Raw genomic sequence first — 25,265 nt, forward strand, 5'->3', positions numbered from 1 at the left:
CTCAGTTTTGAGAAGTGTGAAGTTTGCTTTTGTGAAGTTTTTCACTGTGGTTTTCTGGGTTGTGGGTGGGGTCGGGATGTGGATATCCAGTGAGATTAATTTATGGTCAGATCTTACCAATGAGAGGTATACCTCTGGTTTGGAGCACAGAGTCCCCATGTTGGTGATGACCAGGTCCAGTATGCTGTCCCCTCTTGTGGGAATGGTGACCAGTTGTTCTATAGCATTTGAGTTTATAAATTTTAGGAACCTTTGGGCTAGGGTGTTGGGGCTTGATTAGTGCTCCCAGTCTATGTTTGGGTAGTTGAAGTCACCCAATGTAATGATGTTTGGAGAGATCTTCATATTCTCAAGTGATCTCAGGAAAGCCGAGTGGGATTCCTGTTTTTGAGAGGGTGGTCTGTAACATGTTACAAACTGAAAAGCAGTTTTGCCCACTGTTAGTTGCACATGGATGTTCTCCGATTCCTCGTGCAACGCCACTAACCTGGAGGTGTGGGTATCTTTGACGAATATGGATACTCCCCTCTTTTTATGGTTTGGTCCGAGTTTTGGGGCCAAAAAGCATGATATGAGGTATAACCTGGTAGTGCTGGGGTGCTCTCTGGAGCCTTGAACCAGGTTTCTGTCACTGCACAGATATCAATGCTCACCATACTGAGGAGGGCTTCGAGTGAGTACATCTTGAGGTTAAGACTTCTGGCGTTGAGCAGCATTACCCTTAGTTTCTTATTCATTGTGTTGTCTATGGAGGTGGGTTTGTCTTTTGAGCCTTGTCTAAAAAAGGCACTATGGGAGTGGCAAGAGCCTTTGCCAGTATCTGAAAGCCCAGGGGTGACAGGTGCAAGCCGCCCCTAGCGAAGCAACGTGGCTTGTCGAGCATGTCTTCCCAGGCTGACAGACACTGGATCCCCTTTGAATGACACCAAAATTTTCGCCAATTGTTAAAATTGATCATTTTGTCTTTATACTGTGGCATCATTCTGGGTGAGGGTAAGATGTTGCTCAAGGTCAGAGTCATACCGGCCTGGGCTACAAGATCAGAGAGCTCCTCTATGTCTCTTTTCATGTAGTCCAGGGAGGTACATCTCAGGTCATTCACACCAGCATGGAAATTGACTGAGTCATATTTGTACTTGCTTTAGAGTGACCTGAGTGCTTGTGTTATGTGCCGGATCCTAGCGCCCGACAGGCAGCTCACTGTGATCTTCTCTTTGTTCAGCCTGGTGAGCGGGATGTCAGTGTGTTTGACTATAGAGTCACCTATTACAAGTGTATCAGGCGTGTTATTTAGCCTTAAGGGCTGTGACTGTTTGGCACACTGACTTTGTGAGCTATGTGCTGCATGTGTTTTGTTTTGGGGTAGCGTTTGCTTGGATGTCTGCTTTGGAGGTCTCTGCTGCTTAGGCAGATTTTTATTTAGAGCCTCCGACTATGTTTTTGTGTGTTTATGTGTTTGGTTTGCTGTTGTGGTAGGACTATGTGAGACTGGATTTGTGGTCTGTGAGGTTACCTTCTCCTTCTGTCTGGTTGCACCAGTTCTGAGTTGAGGGAGCTCAGCCTTCAGTTTGGCTATATGGTTGCATCTCTCACATATATTTGAACTTCTTGGAAGGAGGAGAGGGTTGTCTGTGTACATGAGGCAGTTGTAATATTGCCTCAGGATTCCCAGATTCACCAGGTGGGCTGGAGAGGAAGTCATTAACTGACATTTGGGCATGCTAGAATAGTTTATGGAACTTCTTTATCACTGAATCAGAAGGACCAATAGGGGCCAAGGTGCTCGGGAGTATAGGGGGATGTAGTGCTTTTAGTTTACTAGTGATAACTTGAAAAATTGCTTACATGAGCAAGTGCAGGGCCTTAGATTGAGAATAGGGTGTTTAGATTGAGAGATAGAGCAGTTCTAAGGGAAAAAGTGAAGAGTAGACTTTATGGATCCGGGAATGGTTTGCACCCGATTAAGCGGCGCTGCCCGATGCTGTGCTATGTGCACAATCACGCAAAGCCGGGCTAAAGCGGGTTTTTATACAGGGGACTAGAAAGAGCTAGAAATTAGCCCAAAACGGACAATAAACTACCAGATTCTGTGCTGAGATCACTCCTCCAGTGACAGATAGGCTGCTCAAAGCTCCCCACTCCCACTGGTGAACAAAGAAGCTTCCTTCTATCCAAGTAAGGAAATGGGCAACACAGGAACTATACTAAAGTCCGGAATACAGCAATGCCTGTATTAAGGACTATTCTAGGTAGGGAAAGGTGGGAAACAAGGATTTTTTTTTGTTTTTTAAGACGCAAACAGCAGAAAATTCACAGTAACAGCTTAACACATGATCATATTTTTTGAAAACCATTATAATAAATGTTCATGATCTTAATTTTGTTTTCTGAACACTATTATAATAAAGATTCATGCAGTGCCTGAGAACCAGAAATCCTGATTTAGTAGTATTAAATATGACACTGGCTGAGACACATTGGTGGTACCACAGTTGTGCATGTGCTGTAGATCATCTGATTTAACAAGACATACATGCAAACATAACTGCCATAAATTTGTACTATTTTTGTCTATAAACAAATCCCATGAATTTCCTTTATAAAGCATACAATATATATATATATACACACAGACACAAAAAGTGGTTAGCCATATTTGAAGAAAATGAAAACACTGTCATCTGTGTTAGCATATCTGGCAAATTTGTGTATATTCTTAAATTAACCTGCAGTGTATGCCAGCATATCTAATTGTGAAAATGTCAATAAGTTTTTAAAATGTTGAGTATTTCCCTGTTTATACAAAATGTTTAAAGACTCTGTCAGTGTTTTGATACATTTCTTATTGCACGTTTTTGAGCGAGATTCTAAAGTAGAAACTGTTTGTGAAGAATCAGCTGATCTATAGGTGATATCATTCAAATGTTCCTGGTTGCTAGGTGATTATTTGAACAGATGTAGGTGATATCATTAGAATGTTCCTTGTTGCTAAGTGATTATTTGAACAGATGACTGACAGGAAAAAGAACTTTTTCAAACAACTGATTGTCATTTTTAAAATAAGACAGTTGAGACTGTTAACCTGGAATATAAAAGAGACCACTGAAGTCATTTAAAGGGCAGTTATTTAAGAGTTGCAGTCAGTTACAGTGCTGTGCAGCGGATACCCATAAAAGGACTCACTAAAAACTGTAAGCCTGCCTTTGCCTTCCTGTTATGTTATGTTTTAGATTAGATCAGGGACATTATTCTCTGGCTAGATTAGGAAAGTTATTTAGACAGAGTTTTTCTAAAATTATGGACTTCTTTCCTACAGTTTAATTTTATATTTCTGGTGATTGAATTCTAGTGTTTATTAAAAGTTATTGATTTAAATTTTTTAATAATTGTTTTACTTATTATTAAATGTGTTTAATTACTTTACATTGTGGCTGGACAATAAGTGTATTCTTTAGAGATTAAAGAGTGTTTATACCTGTTTGATACTCTCCAGGATACCTTGAATGCCTGGCTGATTCTGGTTATAGTTATCATTTATTTTGATATTTCTTTTGTAATGATGGATCACCCTTTGAAGATCATGCAGACCTGTCTGACTTTGGTGACAGTGTTTGCCATTTGTATAGGGGAGGGGACACAACTGGAAATCTGTGTTAGGCTTCCTATAAGTGTTTGAGTATGTGAGATTTGAATTTATTTTGAGTGTGAGTCAGAGGTCCTAAACTGTAACACGTTGCTCTGAAGTGTATAATAAGGGATTACATTTGGGGTGGACAGAGGTATATAGTCCAGTCCCAGGAAACAAAATATGTTCCTGTTGTTCTCTTGAGGGAAATTGTGGAATTTTACTCTTGTATGCTCTGTGCTCTGGTGTTTTCAGTGACGCTCCCACACTGGAGTCAGTAGTGAGGTTTGAGGCTCCTTAATTACTGACCCAGGTTTAATTGGGGACATCACATACTAGTGGCAGTCCAGTGGGATATTAACCAGATGTAACACCATAATTTTAACTTGAGTCATTATAATGTATTTTTATATCATTCATAATTGCTGTTTAGAACAGTCATGCTGGAGTTCACAGGAGGCATTTCAATGTGTCTGAAGAGATCACTGTTGCATGGGATCAGTAAAACATGTAAAAATAGCAGCTAAGCAATGGTATATTCAGACTTTTATGGTTTAGACATGAAAAGGGACTAGAACTCAATCTCTCACACACACACACACACACACACACACACACACACACACACACACACACACACACACACACACACACTGAAAAAATTATATATCTATATCTATCTCTTTAACTATCTATGATTACTGGCAGAACAACCACAGTGTTGATGACCAATATATTGACATACTGACTCAAAACACATGACATCAACATGAGTGCATGATCTGAAGATTACCATGGAGTACACTAAACCAACAATAAGTGTTTTTGCAGAGGGGCAAGTCTCACTCCATACCCCACACCCCTGCTAATTATATATACTAATTCTTCAGATTTCACAACCCCAGGGAAAAGTGAGTATCCCAGACAATCACTCATTTCTATCAGCCTAATGCAATTGACCAAACAGCTATTGACTTTGCGATCACTCGATCACATATCATACACTCATATATTTATATATCTATATGGGTCGACTTTACATACCTGAAATTTCACATAACTAAAGACCATATAACCGAGCCAAGAATGCTGAAACTTCATATGAATGAATGATCACAAAGCCAAACTGTTTCCCAGGGTAAGTAATTACTGGGCCAAAAACTCACCGAAAGCATACCACACCATCTACAACCAACACAGGTGGGGGGCTATGCCACCACACCACACAATTTGGGGGGTTGCACTCCCCATACACCCCCAACTATATATTCCAACTCTGATATCACATTACAGTGGGGAAAAGGGTAAATCTCCCCTTGCTGACCCAGTGGTTACTTACCCTGGGATACCTCTCAATTGTACAGATTTTTGCAGAATGTCCAGATTTTTGCCTTATATTTTTGGTTCATTTTTCATAAAATCATGGCTTTCGGGCAAATTAGTGGTAAATCATTAAATATTGAAGTTAGAAAATAATGACAGACATTTGAGTTTTAGACTTCATACCCCTCAGAAAATTCATGCTAATGCAAAACCTGTTATTCTATCAACTTTCTAAGCTTGTAAGAGCAATATTTAAAAATTGTTCCTATTTGTACCACTTTTTTTCATGGCTTTGTCCAGATTTCTTACTCCAAAAGGTTGAGAGGTATGGTGGTAAACATTTTGGCTTTGTGACTGTTTGTTCATGAGAAGTTTTGGCATTCTCGGCTCGGTTATATGGTCTTCACTTTTGTGAAATTTCAGGTATGTAAAGTAGACCCATCTATATATAGCTACCTCTATATATATATATATATATATATATATATATATATATATATATATATATATGTATGTATATATATATATATATATATATATATATATATATATATATATATATATATATATATATATATATATATATATATATATATATATATATATATATATATATATATATATATATATATATATATATATATATATATATATATATATATATATATATATATATATATATATATATATATATATATATATATATATATATATATATATATATATATATATATATATATATATATATATATATATATATATATATATATATATATATATATATATATATATATATATATATATATATATATATATATATATATATATATATATATATATATATATATATATGTCTCTTTTGTGTGGTTTTATTTATTTATTTTCTTTGTAAAAGACATCCAAGCTTATGTTGTTTGGGTAATCAAAACCATAAATGGGTTTAACTGTCCAAAATGCTACCCTGTATCATAATTAATAATATTATAGTGACATTATGCCTTGAGGGAAGTATATCAGCTTTGTAAGCAATTAGACTAAATGATGCAGGGCTGCTGTAACTGCGACTTTTTAACTGACAAATTCTTAAAGTACCTTCTTTTTTTAGAAGGAACAAGTCAGGTTCAACCCTTGGACAAGAGGTCATGCACAACGAGGATATTCAGAACATTGATAAGAAAATTCAAAACCCATACTGTGAAATTCAACAAAAAAGAGGAAATGATGGCATTTACAGCAATGAATTGGTAAGAACAAAACTTGAATTGTAACTGAGAAACTGGACAAATAAATTATGAATACAGGATATTTTAACATCTGGTGCAATGATTATTATAACTAATGTATTTATTTGTCATATTTAATCTTCCTTTCTTCTTTACCTGCTCTTCTCACTTACCATTTCACATTTGTTTTGCTTTAGTAGTTTTTTCATTACTGTTTCATGGCCATCAGTGTAATTGCCTTACATTGTTTATCTCTTCTCAGAAGGCATCCATTTTAAATGGAGTCTGCCCAGCTATAGTTTGCAGGATGACAAATAAAGATAAATATGTTCATAGTAAAATAAAACATTATGAAAAACTCTGACCAAATCCATTCTTTTGGGCATGTAGTGTGAGGATCTATATGTGTGTGTGATATATGGAAGAACAACTGTCGCAGGGTTAGCCACCTGGGGTGTGAATATTGCTTCTAGATGATGGTCACTGTGGAAATGACAGCTAATCCCATTTGCATAAATGGGAAAAAGGAGGTTGTTGATGGACGAATGGATGGATGGATGGATGGATGGATGGATGGATGGATGGATGGATGGATGGATGGATTTGGAGGATCTTTTACCAGAATATCCCTCTTTTGCTCTTTACAATTCATTTGGACAAACAAGTTTTCCTCTCATGTCAGAAAATCAGATAGGGAAGGGAAGGGAAAAGGGAGTGAGACAGACTGAGACATATGATAAGGGCAGCTCCTTAGAATGGAAAAAACTGGAAGTTGAGCATTCTTGTTCATATAAATGGGATGTCTGAAGATGGTTTATGTAGATTAGATTTTTTCATGTTAGTTTGCAGGCATGTGTAATGAGAAAAGTCTTACTACAATCAAAAGCTTATCTAGTCGGCAGAATGGAGATGAATACAATTTCTAATAGATTAACTGGGTCATGTCACAGAGGAATAAATCCCTGATCATGGCCCATATAACTTGTGTTCAATGAGCAGCACAGGCAATGGAGCGATCAAGCAGGGGAGGATGGCAATCAGCAGCTAATTCTTGGGGAATGAGATGGTCTGGATTACTGCAGTTGCAACAAAAAGTGCCAGGTGATCACCATGCTGCAAATGGTGTTCCACTTGGTTAGGAAGTTGTGCATGCATGGAAGCATGCATATACCTCCGAAAGGCAGCCATAGCAGAGCTCATATGGCTGCCAAGAGAGGAATGAGTTAGGGCATAGCCATTCCCCAGTAGCAGTATGATGCTGCACCAGCATTCTTGATCTTGTCACTTGCCCTGGATGTGGGTCAGGTAGAGCAAGTAGCTGTAAGGTAAATCCTACAGGCTATGCGAACTAGGAGGGGAACTGGTGGCAACTATGTGTCAGCCTAGGGGAAGTGGGCAAACACAATTATAATACTTCTACCAATACAGGTGAAGCACAAGTGAAATGGATCATTGAATGAAATGGTCATCATTAACACAATACAGCTGCAATGCACTTTCATTTAATATTAATCAAGAAATGTGACTTATAGCATGAACCTGAAATTAAGGTCTGCTATTTTCTGTCTTAGTAACCATACATGAAGAGACATTTTTCTTTCTAGTATTATAATATCAAATATTGATTTCCAGAATAATTTAAAAAGGTTACATTTATTTTCTCTACAAGCATAAAGTGCAGAGCAGAATGCTACTGCTCCATTCTGAAAATGACTTTTTATAATCTGTATGCATTAATATGTAAAAATGGCTATTAGTGAAATAACCTTAATACAGCCTCTGCATGGTGTTTTATGCATCCCAAATGAGTACCAAACTATCACACAATGGCATTATATAGTGCTTCTATTCAACATATTGCACCAAGTTTCTTTCTTGTTCCATATGTGTGGTTCTTTCAGTGTTTATGGCAAAAAACCCAAGAAAGGAAATAAATATTGTACTGATTCTTGCTGTTAACACAGTGCTTGATTTTTTTTCTTTAACTTTTTTTGGCTCCCTTGGGACTTTATTACACTGCTCTGGCCTCCAATGCCCTACATCCATGCTAGATCTACCAGCTTTTCTCTGACACCCAAAGATTACTCCATTATTGCTGGGAATGTGGAACCTAAAGGAATTGCGAGAGCTCAGCTATCTCCTTTTCCATCTTGGTGGGGGATGTTATGTGCCTTACCCATGCTCATCAGTCCCATTCAAGGGTATCTCCACAAACTGAATCATGAGTCTCCTATGGGATCATCATTGGCAAATGCTCTCCTAGCTGGATGGGCAATGGACATTCCTCTCTGCCACTCCTTCAATGACCTAAGCTTCTAATCAAACCTGTGTTGACTGGGTTGTAGTCAGGGTTTTATCTTTCTACACCACCAGACAAGCTTAACACAGTGCTTGTTATACAACTTCTACATGCTGTTTTATGTACCTCCAGCATATATTACCACAGAACAGCACTCTGTTGCAAACAGTGTCTCTTCTCTCTTTCTATATTTGTCACTAAAATACAAAATTATGCTTTCTGAAACAATTTAAAATGTGTCTTGCTACCCCATTATTATTATAGCATACAAAGCAAATTGTCAAACTCCTAGTAAAGCCTGCTTCCATCCTTGTGTGCATTAATACGAACTGCATAGAGTAATGGAACCTCTTTGCCTGACTAGTTGCTGCTGACTTTATATCCTTGGCTCTCCTTATGGCTCGTTTTCTCACTGTGGTTCTTCCAGATGTAACTTTTTGCAGCAAATGTTTTATCTATCTGAATAGAAGAAGACTTTATGTCTAATTTGATGATATAATCGAAGTGGTAAAGAAGTTGAGAAGCATAAGCTGCCATAATGCTGCCACCAGGAGTTTTCTGAGAAGCCACTGTGACCAAATCACCTAGAGATAATTTTACACCATTGAGTGGCTATCCTGACATGGTACACAGTCTGTGTTAGATGTTTTCCAATCTAGAGGGTACTGCACACCACAACTAATGCCAAAGTGGTTGTTTTATACATTTCTTCCCCCAATTGACACTATCTAGAGTCTGTGTTGCTGCCCACAACTCCTTTCTTGGCTGAATTTGAGGTAGAAACACCTAACATGTTTCTGGAGGTAAAAGGAGCCCCAAGGACACAGAAAAACCATGCAAACTCTGAAGAGACATTGGCCAGATATCAGGATCCTGAAGTTGGTCTCCACTAGAAATGCAAATAATAGTGCCCCTCCATCCAGCATGTAATACTCAGACAGAGGTGAGTAGGCAAAGCCTCATACTTTCTTTCTCCCCAACACCAACTTCTGCACACAGCAGTGATGGCAGTAAAACTCTAGTCACTGGCATGTAGTGAGGGATTAAACCCTCTGTGAGAATAGAGCTACAAAACAATGCTATATTCATTGCGAACTACATAGACATAAGAAAAGAAATAAGCATTACAGCATGGCTTTCCATTAGTGAGATACCTTTTATTCAGACCTCACATCCTGTTTAATCTCTGGTTCTAAATATTGCTTTTGCAATCAGTTTAAACTGCTGTGTCTTGCCTTTCCATTATCAAAACGTGCAAAGCAAAATGTTGCTGCTCTTCTTGGTAAAATATGTTTCTTCTCTGTCACAATATGAATATTTCAACTTATTGGTTGTATATAATTCAAATTAGGGAAGCGGAATCTACACAAACACACACACACACACATACACACACACACACACACACACACACACACACACACACACAATAATTTCTTAGGATGTTCTTCCTTTGTAGGCATAATGTTGGTGTTTTCACTATTGTTAATAGTGCCTATTGTTGTTTGGTCATGAAGACATTATAGTGTGTAGTTGTTTAGTGGATCAAGCAAAATATTTTTGCAATTTATTAGCTCACTCTTTCAATACTTTTGATGCATGTAGTTTGTTAGACTCTTTGGGAGATTATTATTTCAGAAGGTTAATTCCCACTGACAATACTAGTCTGATTTACTGTTAACAAAGTTTTGAATGCTAAAGTTGGTAATGTATGTACAGATGGAATGAATGGCAGACAATGAAATGGGGACATAGATTAGTAAAAGTTTGCAAGATGATTCACTGTCTATAGCAAGCACTCTTGTTAACAGGCTAAGAAATAGCTTAACAGATAGGTAGAGTGTCAGTGCTGAAATCAGATAAGCTATATACTTCACAGTCAGAAATGCAAGAGTTCAATATGGTGTGTAAAAACAAGATTTGGAGCTGACTGTGCCTCAGACCAACCATTTGTTATCACATAGTCTGAAATGAAATTAAAGAAAATGAGAAAAATATACATGATAGAAGGATATAAGCACACCAGAACTCAAGGGAATATGTAATGAAGGAGAAGATTAACAGGATTAGGTCTGATGACAGGAGCACCTGAAGAACCCTGGGCAGAACTTTGTGACATTGTCCTGGATATGGCAACAAAATGTATTCCAAATGCAAAGAATATGAAGAAGGCAAAATTGATTTCCATAGAGGCTTTACAAGAGCCAAATGAAAGAAGGAGAGCAAAAAGCAATCGAGAGAGAAAAATATCTCAAACGGAATGAATAGTTTCAAAGAACTGCAAGAAGACGGAAAGATTAATATTTAAGTGAGTAGTCCAAAGAACTGGGAGAAGACACATAAGAGTGAGAGAAGTGATATATTCAAGGAGATTGATGATATTAAGGGAAATCTCCAGGTAAAAAAATGGGCATGATAAAAGACAAGTTGGGAGAGTGGCAAAATTATAAACAATAACTATACAAGAAGGACTCTAGGATCAATGATATATACAAAAACATGTTACTGGATCTAAAGCCATTCATCTTGGGCAGGGAAGTTAAATGGGCTAATAACAAGGCTGCAGGAATTTAGGTTAAACTGCTTAAAATCCTACAAAGTGATGCTGTCACTGTGCTGCTTGGGATTGGTAGTCAGTTTGGAAAACACTACAGTGGCCAAAGGATTTAAAAGGTCAGTTTATATTCCAATCCCAAAAAAAGGTTAAAGCAAGAAACTGCTTAAATTAAATTATTGCACAACTGCACTTGCTCTGGATGTGCATATCTTCTTGGTGTCACAGCTATAGCAAGTGGCATGTTTTTTTTTCACATTAACTTCTTTCATGCTTTCAACAATTAATGTGCATGAGTATATTCTTAAGAAACATAAATTGGTGTGTACAATGGTACTAACCATACTTCTCATTTAAGACGAGTATGTTAGGTGTCCCACCTGATGTTTTGTACATTGGCTCAAGCAAGACTCCAGCAAAACATGGACTCAAAACTATCACATGTATAAGCTAGAGGGAGAGGCACCACAGATCTAAGTGCCAACTTCCACTGGATAATGGAGAATGCAAATAAATTCCCCAAAAATATTTCCTCCTGTTTTATTAATTAAACTAAAGTCTTAGACTGTGCAGACTACAACAAAAAGTGGCAACTACATAGATAAATGGGGACATAATGTGTGACATCCTCTACTCTGGGTCAGTAATCAAGGAGCCCAAATCCTCATCACTGACACTGAAGAGGGATGTTAACTTGGAATACAAATGGATACACTCAGCATTTCCAGATGCAGCTCTCTGCATCAAGCACAATTCCCTTAAGAGCACACAGGGAACTACTCAGCCTGGGGTCTGGGTTTCTCTCTCTCGCTCTCTCTCTGTCTCTCCCTAGGTCCCCTGGGTCCCCAGTAAGGCTGTCCACTGGCAGAGTTGCAGAGCTGAGTGTCCAAGCCATGTCCTCCACCACTCTCTCTGTGAAATCAGTGCATCATGTCCCTACTTCAAGTAGCTGACACACACACACACACACACACACACACACACACACACACACACACACACACACACACACACACACACACACCTAGGAAAGGCTGGCACATATTTTCCTGCTGTGCCCTCTTCTGCTCAGACTATAAAGTAGGTATCACTACCACAAGACACTACAACACCAGCTACCTAAGTGTCTTGCAAAGGTACCCATTTATATTGAGTGAAATTAATATTAGTACAAATGGTAATGTTGACCAAGCAGCCAGGCTTAAGGAGTGGCTACAGTGTCACCAATAGATATAAGTACTCCCAAAGGTTAAAATGTTCTGTAAAGGACCAGCCACAATGAAAAGTTTAATCATATTTAATAATAAATAATAAAAGAATGTGAAAATATAAAATATTTATTTAGAGTAAAGACCAGAATTTCAATCACATGAGATATTAAAAATAACACAGCTGGAGAGATTTACACAGTTACAGGAAAAACATTACTTAATTATTCTCACTATATTTTCCTGACTGATCTAGAGAATTACTGTTAGCACTTGCTTAATAGAGCAATTCAAGATGAAGTAGTTGAGCGATCCTTCTATGTTAGGTTCCAAGAAACAGATTGCCCTAAGATGGATGTCTCACTTAATATTAAAACATTATCTTTGTACAGAATGACATCACATACATCTGGTCATCTGACTTCTGGTTCTCATGCAACCTCTCTTTGTTAGAAACTGCCAGGGTTTAGCACCTACATGTTAGTAATACACACACAAGAGCATTACTCAGAACTGGTGCAGCTTCTAGAAGTCATAAAACAATAACAAACTTCTACTCCTTCTGGTGAGACTAACAAACCATGATTTTTACAAGCATTGCATCTCTGGCTTAATTCAAAAGTGTGAGGTAACATCTCTATGGCCTTGGCCCAACAATTTAATTTCTTACTATTTTCCAAAGTTAGCTGGAGCTGAGATTAACCTCCTCTCTTTCAGTATCCTCTGTTAACAAACATATGTATTTAATTCAGTTACAATACAGTCAGAACCCAATGCTGATAGATCTTTAACACAAGCAACTTTACAAATCCATTTTCAACACAAGTATCTGTACCAGTCAGTTTGATATTCAAATAACATATAATTCTTTACTAAATTCCAGCTAGCTGTGCTGGCATACGTTACACATCCACTGCTCTACTTCTCCTGGCATAGCTGGCAATACCTCACATCATCACATCTGTCCCCCCTTTCAAGACTCAAGCTAGTTTTTCAAGTGACCCTTAGGAAACATAGCTTGAGAGGAATGAGCTTATCTGGGAACACATTAATGCATAGCCTGTCTTGAGAACCTATCTGCATTGGCATTGCTATACCCACAATGGTATTGCACTGCTATCTATGCCTGCAAACCTAGGTTCCACCTTAGTAACTTGGTATTTTGCTGGCTTGCTCAATGTAGCCATGTTATAAGGGATTGTGGTCTGTAACTACAGTCAATTTCCTTCCATACAGATAGGGTTGACATTTCTGCAGCTCCCAAACTATGGCTAGACATTCATTTTCTATTGCTGTATAGCATTCCTCCCTAGGTTGTAGTCTATGGCTGAGATATACCACAGGGTGCTGTTCTCCCTCTGAGGAAACCTGGCTGAGTACAGCCCCCACCCCATGAGTCAAAGCATCCACCTACACAATACATTATTTGCTTTAATCTGGACTAGCTAACATGGGGGTCCTCCCAAAGCCCCATTAAGATTTTAGAGTGCATGCTCACAGACTGGAGTCCTCACTACCTTGTCTGGCCTGTTTTTCCTTGTTGGGTCTGTGAGGGGAGCAACTATCATACTATAATTGGGAACACACTATCTATAGTACACCAATGCCCCCAAGAATACCCTCACCTGCTTTTTAGTAACAGGGCCAGGCTATGCCTGAATGGCTTCCACTTTGGCAGATTCAGGCTTGATCTTACCACTCCCCAGTCTATATCCCAGGTAGGAGACCTCTGTCACACCCACCTGGCACTTACTGTGCTTAATGGTCAACCCTGCCATTTGCAGTCTGCCCTTGATCTCCCTGATATGCTGAATATGCTCATAACAGGAATGGCTGTAAATGGCAATATCATCAAGGTAAGCAAGGGCATAATCTCCTGCTCCTGCTATAATATGATCTTCCAGGCTCTGGGATGTCACTGAGGAATTTTTTATCCCAAAGGGTATCTTTTTGAATGTGTATAATCCAAAAGGAGTCACTAAGACTGACCTCTCTCTAGCAGTGGGAGTCAAGGGCACCTGCCAGTAGCCCTTAGTCAGATCATTAGTGGTCAGATACTTAGCCCCACCCAGCTGCTCTAAAGCTTCATCTGTCCTAGGCATGAGGTAAACATCTGACTCTGTGTAACCCACCACTGCTACCAATATATGACATCCCCCCTCTTGTCCAGAAATCAAGGAGCCTGAATCCCACCAATGCTATCAATATGTGATGTCCCTCACTCTGGGCCAGTAATCAAGGCCAAATCCTCATCACTGACATTAGAGATGGATGTTCACTTGGAATACAAATGGATATACTCAGTATTTTTCAGATGCAGCTCTCTGCTTCAATCATAATTTCCTGTAGGAGCACACATGGAATACACTCAGTCTGGGGTCTGGGTTTCTGTCGCTCTATCTTTTCCCAGGTCCCCAGTGGCACAGCTGCAGAGTTAAGTCCTCAGCTAAGTGTTCAAGTAAAGTTCTCCACCATTTTCTCTGTGAAACCCGTGTTTTGTGTCCCTGCTCCAAGTTGCTGTCACATACACTGTATGATTTGATTTTCACACACACACACGCACACACACACACACACACACACACACACACACACACACACACACACACACACACACACACCCAAACACACACACACACACACACACACACACACACACACACACACACACACACACCTGGGAAAGGGACACAGATTTACCTGCTGTGCCCCCTTCTGCCCAGACTATAAGGTAGATATAATTGCCACCAGACACTACAAAGCCAGCTACCTAGGGGTCTTGCAAGAGTACCCAATTATATTGAGTGAAATTAATATTATTACAAATTGTAATGCTGACCAAACAGCCAGGCTTCAGAAGTGGCCACAGTGTCATCAATAAATATAAGTACTCTCAAAGGTTAAAATATTCTCTAAAGGATCAGCCACAATGAAAATTTTAAATATATTTAATAAAAAGCAATAAAATAACATGAAAATATGAAATATTCATTTACAGTAAACACCAGAATTTCAATCACAGGAAATATTAAAAATAACACATCTGGAAAGATTCACACAATTACAGGAAAAACAATACTTAACTATTCTCACTATAGTTTACTGACTGAGCTAGAAAATTGCTGTTCCTGCTTACTTCAAAAAGCAAGGCAAGATGAAGTAGGTGATGGATTCTTATGTGTCAGGTTCCAATAAACAGACTGACCTGAGACTTTTGTCTCACCTAAAATGTAAACATTATTTCTATATAGAATGATATCGCATGCATCTGGTTATCTGACTGCTGGTTCCCAAATAGCCCCACATTGCTAGAAACTGTCAGGATTTAGCAGCTACATGTCAATAATATGCACACAAGAGCATTGCTCAGAACTGTTGCAGCTTCTGGAAGTCATAAAACAATTACAAACTTCTACTCCTCCTGCAGAGACTAACCAAACATGGTTCTTGCAGACATTACATCTCTGGCTTAATAAAACTGTGAGATAACATATTTATGCCCTTGGCCCAGTAATTTTAATGTCTTACTATTTCCTAAAGTTGGCTGGAGCTAAGCTTAACCTCTTCTCTTCCAGTATGCTCTGTTAATATATATATGTGTGTGTGTGTGTGTCTGTGTGTGTGCGTGTGTGTGTGTGTGTGTGTGTGTGTGTGTGTGTGTGTGTGTGTGTGTGTGTGTGTGTGTGTGTGTGTGTGTATTATGTGTATATATATTTAATTCAGTTACAATATAGTCAGGACCCACTGTTGGTGCATTTTTAACACAGGCAACTTTACAAATCCATTTTCAACACAAGCATTTGTACAAATCAGTTTGATACTCAAATACTATATAATTCTTTACTATATTCCAGCTAGCTCATATGTTACACATCCAGTGCCCTACTTCTTCTGGCATAGCTGGCAGTACCTCACATCATCATAGAAGGTCATCTTATTTGCCTCTTGTGGAGTCTGAATGCAGATTGTGAAGTAGCAGATGGAACCAAATATGGAATAACTGACTGGTTTATGATAGGGAAAGGAGTACAAGATGGCTGCATATCATCACCTTACTTATTTCATTTATACATTGAATATATCATGGAAAATACTATATTAACACCATTAAATATAGAGATTATATCACTGTGATGGATCAGCATCAGAAAAACTAAAATTATATATTTAGTCTTATCTCTAGGAATTCTTTGAAAATATTTAAATAAGTGGAGTTTAACAGATCATATTTTCCTCGAGTCACAGATCAATTTTGATGCTGATTGCAGCTATGAAATTAAAAGATGCTTTTTGAAGGAAAGATATGCCCAAGATGGGTAAGATTTTTAAAGAACATAGATATCACATTGTCATCAATGTGATCCTTACAGTCAAAGCTATGGTTTCCTAAAACTGATTTTGTTCAGCTATGATGCTGAATAATTCTTTTGAGAATTCTGTGGACTACAAGAACATCAAGACAGTCAATGGTTAAGGAAATAAATGCACATTGTTTACTGGATAGCCTGATAGTAAAAGCAAAGCTCAAATACTTTGGACACATAAAGAAAAATGCATGGTTCACTAGAGAGAATACACTGAATTTGCAAGAACTTAAAGGAGTTCCTGACAGTCAGGCCTGGCATGCTATTGCCCTTGATGTAAAAAAAAAAATGGGTTTAACTATATTACTATAAAAATGCACAAACATAACTTGACACCTGTAGTGCTTCAAGTTATTCTACTAATATTTGTTGTTTACTGGTCTCTTTCTTGGAGGATCTTTTTTTCTAATAGTAACAAGTTTCTGAGATCAGCAAGAAAACTTCTTGCTTTAACTATCACCATGCAATGCACTGAACTGAGGAAATTGCATTCTCAAAAATGTTTTAAATTTTTTCAGTGCTATACATAGCTCTGTAAGATCCAGGTTGTTAACTGAATTCCTGTCTACAAATATTTTTTTTATGTTTTCTTTCTAACATATCGGAAGTCAGATGTAATGGATTTTTATGCAGATTAATGGACTGTTACCTCTACATGGAACTAGAAACAATCTTTCCATTTTTTTTCCTCTATAGTAATGCAAGGATGTGCGTATCGCTTAATGTAGTAGAGCTGTTGTAAGAAAAAAGCAAGTAATTTAAAGATAGTACAGGTTTCCCAAGAGAAACAATCTCAATGCAACAGTGTCATTTTATAAAAGTGCTGGATGAAATCTCTGCAGTATCTGTATTATGCTAATTGGCTTCACTGATGTGCAAAGCACTGCAGTTTTAAGGACAAATTACTCAAAATGTGCATATCTTCTTTGTGTTGAAACTATAATAAGTGGTATGCTATTTTTCCCATTTCCTGCTTTCTTGTTTTCAACAATTAATGTGCATGAGTATATGCTTTAAAGACAGAAATCAATGTGTACAATGGCAGTGACTATACTTCTGATTTAAGATCAGTATGTTAGGTGTCTCACTTGATGGTGTAAATATTGGTTCAAAATGATTACCACTATTGAAGTGACACCCTGACCCTATCTGTAGAAATGGGAAAAGGGGGTTATGGGTGGAGGGAGGATGGACGAATAGATGGATGTTAGGTATCCCACAAGAGTCTGCCTTGCATCCATTCCCATTTACCATTGGCATAACAACATGTGCAAGAGTGCGACACACTTTCTTAGTAAAATATGCTGATGAGCCCATCATCATCTGTTAATCAAAATCTTAAGCCAGCTTGAAATCACTATACAGCAAGCTTTCTAAAATGTTGATAAATGTTTACATAATACCTGAGGTTGTAAATATTTACATATTACCTGAGTTTGTAGAGGGTCACTCTTTTGTAAGCTAGTCACAGTGGCTATTCTACATGCATCAGGCACAGACCTTGTAGACAGGCCAAGAATGAACAGTCCAGCTAGAGGCTCAGACAGTCCATACTTGGCACTGATGAGAATGCAACCTGGTTTGTTGTATGGTTGACACAGAAGTATTATTTTTAGCTTTTTAAAGGGATTCTAAGACTTGTTGTAGTGTGATTTCAGGGGAAATTAAATTTCAGAGATAGTGGGTAACTATGTGGGTAAGTGAGATAAAGTTGGCACCAAATTTGTCTGCTAATATATTGGCTATATCCTTGGGATCAAAGTGTGGGATATTATTTTGGGTGAGCTTATGCATTATTAGACATTGTTCCTTAATTTTCTGACCATGCCTGTAGAATAATTTGTAGTTTTCTTTGGTATCTATAGCAAGTTTAAGTTTGTGTTATGCTTTACATTTTCAAAAATGGGTGTTTAAACCCTTGCTGGCATGTTTTAGTGTGTCTTGAGGTGGGGGGGGGGGGATCTCTTTTATTTCTTTATCTTCCTTCTTTTCTTATGCAATTTATCAATACTGGAGTTCCACCAGAGAGGTTTATTCAGAAATGTACTATATATAAGGTGGATTTATACTGATATTTCTATGTAGCTATTTAGTTGCTGGTAAAGTCGGAATGTGAATGTGGCAGCCCTCTTAGATGGGTCTACTTGAATGTGATTGTTAATAGATTCATAGGTACTTGCTAAGCTATTGATCCATCACAATCTTTAGAAGCCTAACCATACATTCCATTTAAGGTTTTAGATCTTATGTTTTATAAGTATGAATAATCCACAGATGAACAGAACATTTATATGCTGTACCTTTCCAATAGTGCTAAACCAGCGATGAATTTGTGGTTTGCCATCCATTTATACAGATTATATTTGAATCGTGTAAGAGAAGTACTGATTTGTGTGAAGATGAAGAGAAGTGGAATTATGCATGTGACCTCTATAAGCTGAAAATGGGTTGCCTTGAGAAACCTGAAAGATGGTCTTATTTGCGGATGGGGTAGTACAACTAGACCTGACATAGAAAATGACCAATTTGTGATCAGATTTACCAAGGGATGAGGAGATGTTGGTTGGGTTACAAATGAGCCTAGGTTGCTAAAGACTTGTTCAAGTATGTCTGAGCCTTAAACGGGTAGTTTTACATTTGCACCAGCATTTTAGCATTAATAAAGTCTAGGAAACTCTAAGAATAACTATTTTTAGATGTATAAGTATGCTAATGGATGCTTGGTTATTGAAGTCCTCTATCAAGAAGGCATTTCATATTATATGTATTGGCTCAAAAGTAGTAAGGAAATTTCTGTGATCTCTGGGGGACATTAATGAGTATCTGTAGTAAGCAATGATGTAATAGCTGGATTTGCTAAGGTTGATCTGGATGTTGAGGAGCTCCAAGTTAGGGTCATGGGTAATTAGATGTGATGCAATTGTATTTTTAATACTCATAGATATTTCCTACAGTTACTCAATGATCTGAAGACCTGATAAGTGCTAAACCTCAGTATAGAGGGAGTGATGTCATTGCACTAAAGTGATGTTTCAGTAACAACACAAAAATGAATGTGTTTGAGTTGCTGAAGAGCTTCAAGTTATGGCATCTTCTTGTTTAGACTCCTATTATTGAGTAGTGCTACCATAATGTTGTCCATATCTGAATATGAGTCTGATTATAGGAATGTCTCTCTGGGGCACTCTGTCTAAAGAAGGCAGTATGGGAGCAAAAAAGGCTTTAGCCAGTATGCAGAATCTCTGGTATGAGAGGTGTGAGCCATCCCCGGCAAAACAAAACTTCTTATTTGCCATCTCATCCCAGACTAACACATGCTGTACTCCCATACCAGGAATCACATAGGCAGTTCCTAAGTCAAATTATCTTGTGCTCGGTGTCTGGGTCTTATTCTTGAAGAAATATACTACTCAAGACCAGTGTCTTTCTTGCCTCTGACACATGCATAATACATTGCATCATGTCTCTTTGCATGCCATGCTGGGTGGAGAGCCTCAGGTGAGTTATTCCCACATGCTCATAACTGCCTGACTTCAGGGTCCTTATAGCCCTTGTAACATTATGGATGCTATCACTAGACAAGCAGTCTATAGTCACCCTGCTTTTTTCCCAGTTTGGGTAATGTGGAGTCTATATAAGTATAGAGTGATTATGACTAATATATTTCCTTTTGAGGAAGCAGACTTAGTGGGCCTCAAGGCATTAAACCTAGTTATCTGATGATTCTTAGATGGGCTGTGTCAAGCTACAGTATGTGTGAGAGGAGAAGTAGTAGGTGTTATCTTGTGGGGGAGGGGCTAGGATATTTTAAAGGTGTTCAGATCAGTTTATAAAACATTCATTTGATCCTTAAGAATTTTGACTTACTTTTCATTTGATTATTTTAGAAAACAATTACAGTCCACTCAAGGGGTAGACATTTGTGACTGTCATTACTAAGCAGGTTAGGTTAATAAGGAGTTATCTTCCCCACAGACAAACAGCAGCATGGGGGAAAAGAGCAAGTGGGGATAGGAAGTGGTGAGAATAAGCCCTTTAGTTAGAAGGTCAAAGGATTAATTTGATTTCTAAGGTTACACTTATTTAACAGAATACTTTGCTGAGAAGCCATTTGGACAGTTTGTCCATCTCTTTCAACTTTCTGGTTTAAAAGACCACATCTGCGCTTGTTTCCCATCTTTCCTGTAACTAACCTACTGGGAAGCACTAGAAAGCCTTAAACTAATGCAAGCCTTCTAGCTTAGAAGAGAGACCTTGTAGTGATTAAGTATCAGTTTTCTGTACTTTCTTGCTGTTCTTAACTGTTTTCTGCCTAAACACGGATTTTCCAGCATTTATTGTGATTTAAAAGCTTGGTTTTTTTTTCGCATATTGTACTTATTTGATTGCCTGCACTTTTAAAAAGTCGTTTTTTTCTTTAAATCATTTGTTTAACTCTTGTATGTTATACACTAAAGTGAGACAACCTTTTCTGATCGTTTGTAGTCATTTAAAGCTGTTTTAAGTGTATTTTTTACTGTTTTTGCCTTATCTTTTCAAAAAAACAAAACAAACAACAAAAAAAATTCTTGTTTCCCGCATTTCTAAGCTAGTATAGTCCAGTTTTCAGGCTAGTGCTGAATTAGGGCTGTGTTACAAGTTTCTGAGTTGCCCATACCTTACTTGGATAGAAGGAAGTTTCTCTGTTCACCTGTGAGAGAAGGGAGCTTTGATCAGCCTATCTGTCCCTGGAGGAGTGGTTCCAGCCCAGAAGTTAGTAGTTTATTGGCCATTTTGGGCTAATTTCTATCTCTTTCATTTCCCTGCTATAAAATTCGTATTTGCACGGTTTTGCACATTGGGCAGCGCCGGTTAGCTAGGGTTAAATTATTCCCAGATCTACTAAGTCTCCTCTTCAGTTTTTCCCATGAAACTAGTCTAACTCTCAACCTAAGCACTCAAAAAGCATCCTAAAGCCCAGCACTTGCTCAGACCTAATAGCAAGCACTAATATACCCTGACACTTGATTGCCCAGCAGGGCAAGGCTCTTTATTCACCACTCACCAACCCAGTGACTAAGCAGCTCACCCTACTATTCAGGTATGACAAAAGGGCAATTTCAGGTGTACTCTCCAGTCCAGCTGGTGAATCTGGGAATCCTGAGGCAATGTTACAACTGCCTTATGTACACAGACAGCCCTCTCCTTTTACCACAAAACACTAACATATCCAAGAGATGCAATTATACAGCAAAACTGGAGGCTAAGCTGTCTCCACCCAAGACTGGAACAGACAGTCAAGAGGAGAAGGTTAACACTTGCAACACACCACTAGCCACACATAGACCTATTAAACCAGCACTGGCAAAAAATACACATAAATACACAAAATCATACTCAGAGTCTCTAAATAAAGACCTGCAAAAGCATCAGAGACCTCCAAAGCAGACATCCAAACAACTTGCATCTCCTGTCACAAACCAAACAACACATAAAACACAAAATCAGTGTGCCGCACAATCACTGCCCTTAAGGTGAAATAACATACCTAACACACTAGTAATAGGTGACTCTATAGTCGGGCACACTGACGTCCCACTCACTAGGCTGGGCAAGCAGAAGGTTACTGTTAGCTGCCTGTCGGGAGCCAGAATCTACCACATAACACAAGCACTCAGGTCACTCCAGAACAAGTACAAATATGACTCTGTCATTGTTCATGTTGGTGTGAATGACCTGAGATGTACTTCCCTGGACTACATGAAAAGAGACATGGAAGAGCTCTCTGATCATGTAGCCCAAGCTGGTATGACCCTGACCCTGAGTAGCATCCTGCCCTCACCAAGAATGATACCTCAGTATAAAGAAAAAATTATCAATTTCAACAATTGGCTAAGCTTCTGGTGTCATTCAAAGAGGATCCAGTGTCTGTCAGCCTGGGATGACATGCTCGACAAGCCGCATTGCTTCGCAAGAGATGGCTTGCACCTGTCACCCCTAGGCTTTCGAATACTGGCCAAGGCTCTTGCTGCCCCCATAGTGCCTTTTTTAGGCAAGGCTCAAAAGTCAAACCCACCTCTGTAAACAGCACAATTAACAAAAAACTGAGGGTTATGCTACTCAATGCCAGGAGTTTTAATCTCAAAATGCACGCACTCAAAGCACTCCTCAGTATGGAGAACGACGACATTTGTGCAGTAACTGAAACCTGGTTCAAGGCTCCAGAGAGCACCCCGGCACTACTGGGCTACAATTCATGCCACACATTTTGGCCACAGAACACGGACCAAAACACAAAAGGGGGAGCTGTATCCATATTCATCAAGGATACCTACTCCTCCAGGTTAGTGGCGCAGCATGATTCCTCTGAGATCATCCACGTGTAACTAACATCAGGCAAATCTGCAATGCAAATTGTGGCTTGATACAGATCACCCTCCATGACTCAAGACCACCACTCCAACTTTCTGGAGACACTGGAAAACATGAAGGTCCTACCGAACACCCTGATATTGGGCAATTTCAATTACCCTACCATTAACTGTGAAAACTACTCAAGTACAAACTCCCAGGCCCAGTGCTTCCTAGAATTCATCAAATTAAATGCCCTGGATCAGCTGGTAAACTCCACTACCAGAGGAGAAAACATACTGGACCTGGTCATCACCAACATGGGCGGCAGGTGTTCCACACCAGAGGTCAACCCATCATTGGTTAGATCAGACCATAAACTAATTACTCTGGATGTCCACACCCCACTACCACCCTAAACTGAGGAAACCACAGTAAAAAACTTTTCTAAAGCAAACTTCACCTTACTTAAGACAGAGGCAGTAAGTTTCACAGCCCCCACACTAAAGGATAACACTGCCCAAGATGCAGAAACCTTTACAAATGCACTCTATGAGCACCTACAAGGATGCATGGATCATTTCATTCCTAGCAAAACCAAGACTCACTCCTCTAAGAGAAGGAAACCAGTCTGGTTGACCCCTGCCATAAACAGGTTATACAACAGAAGGAAGACACAAGTTTAGAAAAAAAGCAAATCCCAAGAAGGAAAGACATCCCTGATCAGTATCTGTAAGAAACTGAGGTCCCTCATAAAATCATCATAGGCTAACTTTGAAAGAAAAATAGCCAAGGATTCAAAAGATAACTATGTTAAGAATCTAAGTGGCAACTCGCAGATATGCACTGAACTAGTGCAAAATAGCACAAAATATACTGAACCTACTAATATTGCCAACATCATGGCAGATAGATTCAGAGCAAACTTCACACCCCTCTCACCTTCAAAAGGGCCCACAACAATACCAATGAAAAACAGGGGCACAGCTGAAAACAGTCCTTTCAAAAGCCAAAAACACAGCATCAATGGGGCCAGATGGTGTCCCAGACTGCATCTTGCATGAACTACAGAACTAACTAACCCCCAACCTAAACATGTTGTTCAACCTCAGCCTCTCCACAGGCTATGTGCCCATAGAATGGTGCACAGCAACGGTCATTCAACTCCAGAAAGGAGGGGCCACAACTGACCCTGGTAACTATCTCCCCATAAGCCTGACTAGCCTGGTCTGCATGGCTATGGAGCGCATCATCATGGAACTCATTAACAAAGACATTGGGAACCTACAAACACTTGACCCGACCCAGTTTGGCTTTGTTAAGGGCAGATCATGCCTACTAAACCTGGTTGACTTCTTTGAGACAGTCACCAAGGCCATAGACGAGGGAAAGTTGGTTCACACAGCCTACCTTGCCCTCGCCAAGGCTTTCAACACCATTCCCCACTCGAGTATTACAGAAAAACTCACCAGCCTGAACATAAACCCCTATGTCACGAGATGGGTTGCCAACTGGCTTACAGAAAGAACTCACATGGTAAGAATAGCGGGCTCCAGGTCCAACTCTAAACCATTCACAAGTGGTGTCCCGCAAGGCTTGATCCTGGGACCCCTACCGTTCAGCATATACTTCTCAGAAGTACAGGCAAACACAGGAGGATTATGACTAACCAAGTTCACCGATGACTGCAAACTGGGAGCCATAATTGACTCTCCGGCTGACATGGACATCCTCCAAAAGGGCCTTACTGAGATGGACACCTGGTGTCAGAGTCATGGCCTCAAGCTAAATGCCAAAAAATGCATAGTCATCCCATTTGGGAAAAAACAAAACACCCACAAATTACCACATAGGTGGCAGACCCCTTAATACAGAAGAGGTAATAAGAGATCTGAGGACCCAGATAGATAGTAATCTCTCCTTTGACAATCATATTGCCAAAGTAGTTAGGAAATCCTTGTATGTGGCCCATCTAATTACTAAAGGGTTTGCATCTAGAAATAAAGAGGTTATAGTGCCCCTCTATGTGTCACTCATCAGACCCATCATAGAGTACAATGCCCCATTTGGGATGTACCTCACAAGACACTTCCAACAGCTGGAAAGACCACAAAAGTACCTCACTAAGAGGATTACTGGCCTCAAACATATGTCCTTTGCAACCCGACTGAAAAAAGTCCGGCTGTACTCAGTGGCATATCGCTTACTCAGCGGTGATCTCTGCCTGACTTACAAAGCCAAGTCTAACTCAGAACTGATGGACATGCTCCGCCTAATGAAATCCAAGTCACTGTGAGCCACACGCTCTAGTGAGCTAAACCTCGCCACAACAATAAATA

General features: G+C 39.0%; 1 protein-coding gene across 1 annotated transcript in view; it reads left to right on the forward strand.

The window, feature by feature from the left end:
• LOC122809191 (sialic acid-binding Ig-like lectin 14) overlaps nt 1-25,265 on the forward strand; it is a 1,573,173-nt gene that overhangs the window by 1,338,438 nt on the left and 209,470 nt on the right. The window contains exon 7 of the mRNA XM_044080499.1: nt 6,054-6,192. Within this exon, the coding sequence (XP_043936434.1) occupies nt 6,054-6,192 (139 nt within the window). The remainder of the gene's footprint in view (nt 1-6,053; nt 6,193-25,265) is intronic.

The sequence above is a fragment of the Protopterus annectens genome, chromosome 8.part0, assembly GCF_019279795.1.
Source record: "Protopterus annectens isolate FY-2018-M chromosome 8.part0, PAN1.0, whole genome shotgun sequence".
NCBI classification, from domain to species: domain Eukaryota; kingdom Metazoa; phylum Chordata; order Ceratodontiformes; family Protopteridae; genus Protopterus; species Protopterus annectens.